A 12,393-nucleotide genomic window follows, 5' to 3' on the forward strand; every position below is an offset into this window, starting at 1 on the left:
CCTCCTGTATAATATCCCGATCCTTCTCCGAATTGGCAATACCTCCCAGCTTTGTATCATCTGCAAACTTTATTAGCACATTCCCACTTTTTGTGCCAAGGTCAGTAATAAAAAGATTAAATAAGATCGGTCCCAAAACCGATCCCTAAGGAACTCCACTGGTAACCTCCCTCCAACCTGACAGTTCGCCTTTCAGTAGGACACGTTGCAGTCTCCCCTTTAACCAAGTCCTTATCCACCTTTTGATGTTCATATTGATCCCCATCTTCTCCAATTTAACTAATAATTCCCCATGTGGCACGGTATCAAATGCCTTACTGAAATCTAGGTAAATTAGATCCACTGCATTTCCTTTATCTAAAAAATCTGTTACCTTTTCAAAAAAGATTAGGTTGGTTTGGCACGATCTACCTTTTGTAAAACCATGTTGTATTTTGTCCCGTTTACTATTGACTTCAATGTCCTTAACTAATTTCTCCTTCAAAATTTTTTCCAGGACCTTGCATACTACAGATGTCAAACTAACTGGCCTGTAGTTACCCGGATCACTTTTTTTTCCTTTCTTAAAAATAGGAACTATATTAGCAATTCTCCAATCATTCGGTACTACTCCTGAGTTTACAGATTCATTAAAAATTCTTGCTAATGGGCTTGCAATTTCAGGTGCCAATTCCTTTAATATTCTTGGATGAAGATTATCTGGGCCCCCCGATTTAGTCCCATTAAGCTGTTTGAGTTTCGCTTAACTGGAACTGTGTATAGAGTATCATTAAACAGTTACAATCCATACTCAGTGGGGACCACATCCTGAAAGAAATCTTTCCTGAACTCCCTTTTCTGGCCTTCAAACAATCTCCCAGTCTTGCCAAGCTCGTAATCTGAAGCAAGCTCCCCACAGTCCAGGACACATCAACACAAAGCAGCACCATAACCAGCCATAACCAGAAATTAAAAATCTACAGACATATCTCAGGTCCCCCCTGCCCCCCCATAATGCACCTTTCAAGATCCATTACTATATTTCAAGTTCCCAAAAAGAGGACACTGCTAGAGGTGGGGAGTTGGGGGAGCTAGAGGGGGTGGCTGTGGCAGGAGACTCGCTAGAGCTGGGGGAGTAGTGTTGCTCCCTGTCAGGGTGACAGCATGGCTGGTGCAAGCCTAGGGCACAGCAACAGCCATTAGTCAGTGCCTTCCTGCAGGACCTTCTCCCCAGGGCTGGGATCCAGGGCCTGGGTGGGTGGGATTGGGCTGCAGGGGAATGGACTAGTCAGACCAATGGGGGAGTGGACCAATCGGGACTCTTTCTGAGCTGCAGTGTCTGCTATGCAGAAATCCAGGACATTTCCTGTTTGGAAAAACCACCCAGACAGAGGATGGAATCTCAAAAAAGAGGCAGTCTGGGAAAGCCTGGACATATTGTAACCCTACCTATATATGTCTATCATAACGTGCTGTATCTCATCCACTGCATTGTTAGTCTCTAAGATGCCACAAGTACTCCTTTTCTTTTTGCGAATACAGACTAACGCAGCTGCTACTCTAAAAATTACTATGTGGATGAAACCAGACAATCACAACTCTCTTGAATGAACTCTCACAGAAACCTGATAAAAGACAAAAACATTCATATAAGCTGTGGTGACCTTTTTTTACAATATGATAACTCCATATCTGACCTATCAGTCCTCATTGTCAGAGGAAACCTATGCAACACCTTCAAAAGACAAGCTTAAATTCATAATGTTGCTGGACATGAAAAATCATGGTTTTAATAAAGACATTGGATTTATGGCTTATTACAACAATCTGTAATGCACTACCCTCCTTTTTTAGTCTATGACTGGAGAGGTGTTAATGGGCCATTTCATCTTGAATAATCTCCTAGAATATGTGTTAACTACTTATTCTAAACCCGGGGTCTCAAACTCAATTTGCCTTAGGGCCAGTGCCAGTCCTCAGATCCTCCCAGGGGACAAAACAGAAGATGGTGTTCAGAAAAGAAAACGTTTATATTGTATTTTTTTATTTTGAATTTCTTAGAAATAATAAAGCTGTCGTACAAGTTTATACAATTTTTCACCTGCCAGAAAATGTTTAGTGTTTGCCCAACACCTGCAACGCTTCAGTTCTGTCAGTTTGTTGATGTTTGGCCTCCGTGACTGAGCAGTTGAAACCTTCAGGATTGCAGCAAGGTGGACATCAGATAGTTGTGTTCGGTATTTTGACTTGTTTATATTCATTGTGGAAAAAAGTGATACTGCCTCCATGGCTGACTCTGCCCGGCAACTAATGATGCTGCCTCCACCTGGCAACTAATGATGATATCTCTGTCCCTCTCCCCCAGTCAGTGGGAGTTACGGGGGGGTGGAGCCTCTAGTGACATTGCCGGCAGCGTCTGCTTGCGTCTCTCCTCCGTGGGCTGCAGTGGGGAGCTTCTTGGGCTGCAGATGGGAATTTGAGACCTCTGTTCTAAACAATCTGTTCTGTTCCACCTTGTATTTAGCTGTGACACTTCTTAGTACCTTTCCTAGACCTCAAGAAGAGCTCAATGTAGCTCAAAAGCTTATCTTTTTCACCAATAGAAGTTGGTCCAATAAATATTCCTGGGGGAATTCTCTACCAAAAAATTAAAAATTCTGTGCACGATATTTTAAAATTCTGCAATTTTATTTGTCAAAATAACACTATATAATCACACCAGATACAATTTATTTTGGTACTTTTATTTCAAAATATCTGTCAGCAACTCTGTCTGTAACAGTACAGCTGACAAAAAAAAATTCCTGCAGGAATAGAGAGTTAAAGAAACCACACCAAACACCCACACATTCCTTCCCCAGGGCCTAGCTGCAAGCTGCCCCTTCCTGGTGCAGACACCAACACTCCCTTCCTCCTCAGAACCCAGCCTTGGGGTGCTCACCCAGCCCCCATAGAGCCCAGGCATGGGGCCCCGCAGCCCAGATACCTGCAACCTCTTCCCTACAGAGCCTAGCTTCAGGGTGCCCTTTAGAGCCTAGGGATCTAGAGAGAGAACAGCCTGATGCTGGGTCCCAGGCTTGTATGGAGTTTCCTGCGCACTGCCTCCTTCCTTCAGGGTGTGCCGGGAACTGCAGCTGTCAGGAACTCTCCAGCTCTCCTCCCCCTCTCCCCCAGCAGTCTTCTATTTGTGAGCTGGGGTGCTGGGTTCTGCTGGGTCCAGTGGCTACTAGGGGTGACTAGCAGCTGTGCAGTGCCAATTCTATGGGGGAAAAAGGAAATTCTGCACAGAACATTAATTTTGTGCAAATTCTGCATTGCGCAGTGACACAGAATTCCTCCAGGAGTAAATAAAATATATTACCTCACCCATCTTGTTCCTCTAATATCCTGGGATGAACATGGCTACAACACTGCAGTCTGCATTTAAATCATTTAACCTACTGGCATAATTGCTGATGAGGTTGCCCCACTGATTAAACAGCACAGGTAAGATTGTGATTGTTACAAAATTTTCCTTTCATGGTCAGTGTGGGTTTTTTTGGTGTGCCTTTCTTTGCTGTCTCCTGCATCCACACACGTCTTATCTAATTCAGTAGTATAAGCAAAAGAACAATATTCAGAGTAGGGTTATTAACTTTTTCAGAGTGCACGAGTCTGTTTAAATTAAAAAAAAAAAAACTGAAAAAATCCTGCTTTTTAACAATTGGGTCATGTTTCTAATCATAAATAGTAATTGTATCTACAGTATTTAAGAGTACTTATTTCATAATGCATAATATGAAGATAAAATACGTTTGATAGAATTATAGCTAATGGTAAATTTTGGGGTTCTGGAGAGGACTGGTGGTGTGGTCAATATCCTGCTAGAAAAAGTGGTCAGACATAACATGACTGTATAACATTGCTCTAGTTTCTATTTGGCTTCAGTAAAATACCTCTAAAGTTGTTTGATACTTTAAATGTAGTGTTAAGTCTCTCTCAGCATGCCTCTTATGGGGGTATGTATGGGTAACTTTTAATGCTATTATTTAAATGGGGAAATAAAGATGTTTCAGAAATCTCTTTCCTCTTTACAGGTGGGAAGGAGAAACCAAAAACCAATGCAGAAGAATTACTTATTAAAAAGGTAAAGAAGAAAAAGAAAAAGAAACACAAAGAATGTGAGAAAAGGAAGCGTCCAAAAATGTACAGCAAATCTATTCAGACCATCTGCTCAGGATTGGTTTCTGATGTTGAGGATCAAGAAGCCAAAGGCATCATAGATGATCATCTTAAGGATTGCAGTGAGATGAATATGGATCCCAAGAAGGACTGTGGGTCCAAGATACCCAAGAACAGTGAGTTTCCATTTGTCTCGTTAAAGGAGCCACGGGTTCAGAGTAAACTCAAAAGGTTGGACATATTGGAGTTCAAACAGCTCATTCATATTGAGCACCAGCCTAATGGAGGTGCATCAGTTATCCATGCCTACAGTAATGAACTCTCTCACTTGTCTCCTGTGGAGATGGAGAGGTTTGCAGAAGAGTTTGTGGGTCTGGTTTTTAGTGAAAATGAAAACTGTGCAGCTTACTATGTAATGGGTATTGTTCATGGGGCAGCTACTTATTTACCTGACTTTTTAGACTACTTTTCATTTAATTTCCCCAATTCACCAGTGAAAATGGAGATTTTGGGAAAGAAGGATATAGAGACAACTACTATGTCAAATTTCCATGCTCAGGTAAGAGGTTACACATTTTATTTTCTAAAAACATCTAATGGTTTCAGATAAACTGTAAATGATTTTTTAAATGCAGTTGCTATCAGCTAGAGTGTATAGAGAAAACAGAAGATTAGAGACAGAAGAATATTTGAGTAACCAACTATTTATTCTTAAAATATAGACAATGATGAAGCTTTGTTTGCATTCAAACATTACATTGCATTTTTTAAGATCAGTTGAATTGTGTGCACATGTATGCACTTCTGGAGATTTGTTTTCCTTGTCTGAAAAATAGCATGAGAATGAATTTTCTGCCTGGTGCTGGCTTCATTTAGATATTTAGATATGAACCATTCATAACTTCCTGAATTAGGTTTTATCTGAGGAAAATTGTTGTATAATCTCTAACAATAGCTGCTGTTGGCTAGATATTTCTTAACTCTCGTTAAGAGCTATAAAGGGATTATTATTTCTTAAGGGAACAAAAATCATTTCAGTTTGTATACCTTCAGGAGATTAATTATTTTTAGTTTCATTAGATTACCATGATAAGTGCAGTGTAAACACTTATATAGATGTTCATGAAAGAACTAGTGAAGAAGCTGAAGAATCTACTTTTGACCACATCAAATTTGGATAATATTTACGTTTAACGCTGTTTACCAGAAGAAACAAGTTACTATGTAGTTTTTAAAGAATTTTCATATACCATTTAAAAAACATCACATATAACTTTCTCCTATATAAATGTAATCATAAAAAATTGTATTCAAATGTGGATAGTGTATCATACATCTTACTTTGTGTGTAAAGCTTTCCAAAATAACCTTTTGCTAAAATGTGCCTAGTATACAGAAAAGAACTGCTCACAAGGAGTACCCAGAATTAAGACATGTTGCTGTGAAACCTCTGATGATTAACAGACTAAGCATCCTCTTTTGCTACAGAACACCTATATTCAGTACTGCCACAAATATCTGTACCAAAGCCTTATTCCCCTTTTTAAATAAGACTTCTAGAATTATGGAATAACCACCAAAACTGTTCTTACTTCATGAGACAACTTCAAGTAGTCAAGATGGATCCAGCTGTGGTCTTTAATTCTGTATGTGGTAGCTAGATACTGCGGCGATGTATGCATTAGAAGTGAGTTTTTAGATAGATAAATTACCATGAAGCTATGGGTTGATTATCTGTATAGTTATGGCAAGAAAAGTATGTGGTTATGGCAAGAAAAGTATGGCGCTTCTAACCGAACTTTTCCCTGTGCATATTCTGGATCTTATCTGCCTGTTTCAAGAGACACGTAAAAGCTTCTGCTTTTTTTTAGCACCACTGAGACATACACCGCTCTGGGAGAGTGAACTAGATTTCTTTTCTGTCTTGTGAATCAGTATAGCAAAATTTCAGTTGCAGTAGCTGCTGTTGTACCATAAGTCAGACCACAACTTGATTTTAGGTTTCAGTTCAGTTTGTAGTATTCTCAGTTAAATAAAATATCTTGTAAATTGAGCAAATTGGATCTGGAAATTTGAGACACATGGACCACCTCCGTGCTATGTTAGTTGCATTTTACAATAGAATCATATGTTTAAATAAGAAATCATAATAAGAGAGCTTTAAATACAACTGATTTTCTTGTATTTATTGTAGAATCATAGAAATGTAGGAGTAGAAGGGACCATGAGAAATCATCAAGTCCAGTCCCGTGTACTGTACCAGGACAAAGTAAATTTAGACGATGCTGACAGGTGTTTGTCCAGTCTGTTCTTTGAAAAATCCAATAATGGGGATGCCAGAACCTCCTCTGAAGCCTATTCCTGAGCTTAACTATCCTTATAGTTAGATTAGATATTAGGAAAACTAATTATGTTTAGTTATGTTCCTAGAGATTCTGCAGCAGTTTCAAGTGAAGACCTTCACAGATTCTCTCAAGTGGAGAGATTCTTCCAGTTTCTTTAATATAATTCTATCATATACTGAACTTGTGGCCAAAATATTCCAATTCAATCGTTTCCTCCTTCCCATACCATTTTTCTGCCATTCCGTCCTTTTGTTTTTTCACTTTGGCTATTGTCTCTTCAATAGGTGTCATCTGTGAGCTACTCTTAAGCCATCACAAAAGCCTTGCATTTCAGCAGACTTTTTGGATAAAGAAAGATTAATATAGCTCCTGTGTGGACTGTCATTAGGTCTGAAATTGTTAGGGAGAACACATGCTATAATTCTTCCTTCCAGTGCAGTATAAGTAGAGTTGAATGACCCAGAGTCACTTAGTTTGATAACTCTTTGAATCTAAATCACAGTATCATGTTCGATTAACTGCATCAGTACTCGTAGTATTGCCCTCTGAACAAAATTACCATTCTCCAGAACATCTAGTGGTCTCAGACTTTTTTTTCTCTCTGATAAATTATGTTGGGTAGCTTGTCTCTTATACTGATGCAGTTCAGGCAATAATAAACTCTTTGCATTCTCTTAGTACAGTTAGGCGCACATCTCATTTATCTGTGTTCTCTCTCTGTATGATTATGTTGGCTCTTCTCACTCCAGCCTCCTTATTTTCAACTCACTCACCTCCCTTACGCTATTTCTCTCGCTTTACACTGATTCCTATGAACTTTTCAGCCTTTCTTTCTCAAAGGGAACTTGTTACTGTCCCTATATTTGCATTGACTTTATTTATTTATTTATGGTAGCCAACAGCTATGGAATGTTTAATTCAATATTCCATCTTTTCTCTTAAAGAGCCATGGTGTTGATGGCTGTTTGACTAGCAGTACGGAGGGAAAGAATATTACTCTGTGTACCCTTTTACATTCCCCAGCTTTTTGTTGTTCTATCTCAAATTACAGAGAAGACCTGTTACTTTTTGTTCTGTTTTGTAACTATACCGACATGTGTTCATATAAATGGTAAATCGAATATCCTATTAAAGCTACTAATTAATACCACATTATAACAGTCTCCATTCCCGTTCATAATTACACCAGCTCTGTGACTGTTGGTTGTAAGAACTCCCCTTTTAAAATTTTCTGTGCTATAGCTGGAGACATGCAAAAAGACTAAGAGTGATAGGGGTTGAGGAGGCAAAAGATCTATGCATTGATGCATCCAAGATTCTCTCTTCTTTCTTTTTCGTTATCTACATTTTATTTGGAATCAAGGCTTTGTATCCTGTGTTTTTTCTTCTCTGTGCTTTGTCGGGTTTTCAGAAGATTTGGTGTGCATTCTCTGTTGTCTGATCACAGGCCTCTCTACATATCCTGGCTTGTCAGAGTTTGACTGCGTGACAGCTAGTGCTTTGCTTCTTGTGTATTTAATAATTTTATAGGCACACTATATATATTGGAAAAATTCTGGTCTCGTTACCATCTTCTTCTGTTTAATGTCTCCAGAAAACAGTGGAGTCAAGATCTTGGATGGCTGGTCATAAAGGGCTAATGCTGCTACGCCTCCCCAATCTGTCTGCTTGCTTGTAATTCATATCCATCTTCTCATGTTTCTCATTTTGCCACTTAAGCAAATTTTAGGACTACAAAGTTAAACTAAGATTCCAGCAGCTCTTGGATATGGGTCTCATAGCTCCTTCATCCAAGCTGCAACATTTTTCTGAATGTTCCCTGGTTACTTAAGGGATTCTTACACCTTCCGCTTCTGTTGCAGTACGTCTTGAAGAATTTTCACTTTTCAAATTTGCCTTTAGCTCTGCATTATAGAAGTCCTAGGTTTCTACCTCCAGCATAGCTCCCGTCTGTGAGCGCTCTGCGTGCATATAGTCCGGTGGATAGGATGCAATAGTATGAGTTGGGAGACTTAGATACTGTTTCTAGCTCTGCTAGTGACTAATTGTGTAGTCATGAAAAACTACTTAATTGTAGTTAATCCCATCTATCAAGAACAGCAAATATTCCTATTTTATAAACCACTTTAAGATCCTCTGATGACCACTGTATATAAAGTATAATGTATTATTATTATTATCATCATCACTGCATCTTACTCTTTTGGTGAATCAGACTCGTGCTGTGTGAGGGAAGCAGTTGTATCCTCTTCCTGATCTCCACAAACTTGCAGCCGCCTTATTAGCTCTTCCAATTCAACCTTAAAAAGACTTTCACCTTGCTGTTGTATGCAGAGTAGTTGTAATTTAAGTCTTCATTGGGCCAGACAACAGTTGGTTTTGGATGTCCTTCACAGTCTTGCAGAGGCTTGCTTCAGAGCCTCAGCTGTCATCCTGTTAATTTTGATGAGCTGAAATGCACACTTGAGGTTCCCTTCAGTATGTTTTTTTTCATTCTCAAGGCCTCGTCTTATTACCTGGATTCAGTCTTCAGCAAAATCTGAGAGAAGATTCTACTATGTTTTTTTGTTGTTACCCCTTTCCTTGTCATATTGGTTGTTTCTGTATTAGAACTTCTGTATTTCTCAGGTTTAGTTTTTTTCAATACCTGGTAATAAGACCTGCCCTTCTCCATTTGGCAGATGAATCCTTCATTAATAGTAGTGTATACCCTCAGATCTATGAGGTTGATAATTCAGTCTTGGATATATAGTTGAGCTATATATGCATTCCCAAATGCTCATTTTCTCCTTAAAATGATTTCTAGACATTTGTTTCTCACTTACTTGTTACTGCTTTGTGCTTCCTCAGGATGCTGGGTCAGGATCCAGATATTCTTCTTTAATTCTCATTGGAAGACACCCGTAACGGAATTTAAGATATGTGAGTTCATGTGGCAGTGTAATTCTGTTGACAGGTGACTTAGGTAAAATCTGTGGTGTTCTCCCTTAGAAGACCATCTGCCTTAGTGTTGTAGGAGTCCATTGTTGTTAAGTATGTTGCTTAAGAATGTTGTTACTGTTGTCAGGTTGTTACGGATGCTCAGTGCTTCTATTCTCGGAGCTCCAGTGTTATCAGCACTCGAACTTTGTTCCCTCTAATTTTTGCCATTCATGTGTGGGATCAGTTTTATGTGTACCAATATCAAGGTAATGTGTGGATGTGCACCGCCAGTAGAAACAAAAAACCTAGATTTACTACATTTATTTTCATGCGAATTTTAAGTTATTTTACAGACATAACTAAAAATACAGTGTGAAAATAAGCAGCCTTCATCTGCACAGTGTCTAAAGTTATGTGTTTAGTTAAAGTTTTTTAAACTGGCACTACTAAGGTTAGATGCTAAAGTTACATTCTAGAAGGGTACTATTATTTGATTGTACCACTTTAAATAATGAATGAGAAAGCACAATACTGTAATAAAAGTAATAATGATAATTTCTCCAGCCAAGACAGGTCAGGCATTTTAGAACTCACTACTCAAAAAATTAAATTTAAGCATGAGAGAAATAAAATTTTGAAATGCATAGATCAGTCAAAAAACTAAAATAACAGCACTTTGAAAGAATAAAATTACAGAGAATATGTGTGTATTGAAGGAAGTACCAAGAAGTAACAACACCAACAATAAAAGTATCTGTTGGGAGGTGTGTGAAAGAGACTGTGTGTGTGTGTGTGTGTGTGTAAGAGAGAGACTGTGTGTGAGACCGACAGTGTGAGACTGTGTGTGAGAGAGAGAGAGATGGAGACCGTGTGTGTGTTTGAGAGATGGAGACTCTGATAGACGGAGACTGTATGTTTGTGTGTGACATTGTGTGCTGGGGAAGTGTATGAGAGACAGTCTGCTGTCACTTTAAGCAGAGCAGCACTCACCAGTCTGAAGACTTGTTCAGACACAGCAGCATCCACCAGCAGCTCTGTCTCACTCCCAGGCCGTGACCCTCTTCTCCCCCCCCACCACTCTGCGGGGATGGGGTATGTTAAAGAGCTTATTCCTTCACTCTCCCACTTCCCTGGTCCTTCTTGCATGAACAGAGAGCAACAATACCCGAAGTCCGAAGGTGCAAACAATTCGATGTTTATTGGGTGAACTTCCAGCAAATTTAAATTCAAGTTTCTTTTTCCTTATTTTCGAATCCCAACTTACTTCCTGTTTGCCCCTAATTTATATAGTAATATTCTTAGCTATACCTTAACCAATCATTCTACTGAAATTTACCTAACCAGTCCTAACATATTGTAACATGATTAGTTAACCAATTATATCCCACCACCTTAATTAGTTTACACCCAGCAAAATTAATTATACAGCAGACAGAAACAATCACAGAACCAGACAGAGACCATGCAAATAAACAATAGCAAAGTGGGAACTATAATGAAAAAACAATACAGAAGTGAGGATTTCATAACTACATCTATAAAGACATAAGGGTTTCCCAGCTGTGTCTATTGATAAGTGAGTTCTTACCAGACAGAAAACTATCAACCTAAATTTCCTTTTACATCTTCTAGGCTCTTCCCTTTCTCTGGAGGTGATAGATCGGACCACCTTCCTAACAGCCCCCTATTGACTAGTTTGGAATGTGAGGAGGTGACCGTATGCTTCCCAGCTTATGGCTGCCTCTGCTGCTTAGCCAAAGGCATTGGCTTAAGAACAGGGCCTCAGACTGTTACAGTGAGAGAAGGCCCTTACACAGATTCTTTCTTGTATACCTCTATTACTAGCTAAATGATAAACATATACCTACATTCTTAAAGTATAGGCCTTTACAGGCAGGACTGAATATCTATATCCTAACAAGGTACATGGGTGGGAAGGAGGGGGACACCCTGACATCAGCACCCCCCTCCTTCCCGCTCTGCACATACACACAAGCAGAATACAGACTAACAAGGCTGCTACTCTGACACAAGCAGGAGGCTCCAGGGTACAGCTGGCCAGGGGCGGCTCCAAGGCAGAGGGTAGGAGCAGCGTGGCAGCAGAGCAGTAGTGGTGGGGCACTGAACACAAGTCGCTGAGGATGTGCATGGCTGTAATAATCAAGTGCGTGGCATTTGATGGACTGTTGTATGGCTGCGCAGGTGCACAGCTTAGAGGGAACACTGTAGAAGAGAATGCAGCCTGCTAATTCAGCAGACCTTGACGTTACTCATAAAAAAAGACCACAGGAGTGGTTTGCTGACAAAAGGCACTCAGCCAAGTTTATTGCCCTCAAGGCTCAGTACTAGCATCCCATAGTAGCTACGGGTACACTGACATGAGTGCCCGGGAATGATTCAGTCAGCAGCAGGAATTTCTGCTGTCCGCCTTGCCCACACAAAAGGATAAGGAGAGGCACCCTGACATTTATAGACTGAGACAAATAACTTGTGTACCACCTTATGTGTTTCATGACATCTGCTTGTTATCTCCCCTTTTACCTTGCTCCAGATGTCTTGAGCAAAACATCCCTATTCATCACTTCTATTAAACCCTTTTTTCTTGTGTTAGGTCAGGATGCACCTATGTTAATCATTTGGAATGTGTTCACATACAGACATACATACAACAACCCAGCATCTATTGCTTCTTAGGTGTGCTTGTGTTTTAGCAATGCTAGCGGTACTCTTGCCAAGTTCATGTATCGGTCAGCGAACTTGTAAGCATCTGCTTTAATACGTGGCCTGACTTTGATTCATGGCATGGTCAGACTTTGCTGACTATGATTCAGACCTCAGGTCTTACATGAGGCCCAGTGCTCCATGCTCACGCTCTCTTCTACAGCCATATATGTTTCAGTTGTCTGCAGTTTGTGTTTCTAAATTGGTCATTCCCAAGGAAGGCAATTCCAGAACAGAACCTTTTTCTTTCTTGTACACTCTTTCC

At 39.8% G+C, this 12,393-nt stretch overlaps 1 protein-coding gene across 5 annotated transcripts in view; it reads left to right on the forward strand.

Moving 5' to 3' along the window:
• RSBN1L (round spermatid basic protein 1 like) overlaps positions 1-12,393 on the forward strand; it is a 110,258-nt gene that overhangs the window by 50,486 nt on the left and 47,379 nt on the right. For 3 of the 5 annotated variants that reach the window (XM_038402940.1, XM_043497607.1, XM_043497602.1), the window contains one exon: positions 4,056-4,699. In XM_038402940.1, coding sequence (XP_038258868.1) covers positions 4,056-4,699 — 644 coding nt within the window. The remainder of the gene's footprint in view (positions 1-4,055; positions 4,700-12,393) is intronic. The other 2 variants (XM_038402950.1, XM_043497619.1) reach the window with 1 other exon arrangement.

The sequence above is a fragment of the Dermochelys coriacea genome, chromosome 1 (assembly GCF_009764565.3).
Source record: "Dermochelys coriacea isolate rDerCor1 chromosome 1, rDerCor1.pri.v4, whole genome shotgun sequence".
Taxonomy (NCBI): Eukaryota; Metazoa; Chordata; order Testudines; family Dermochelyidae; genus Dermochelys; species Dermochelys coriacea.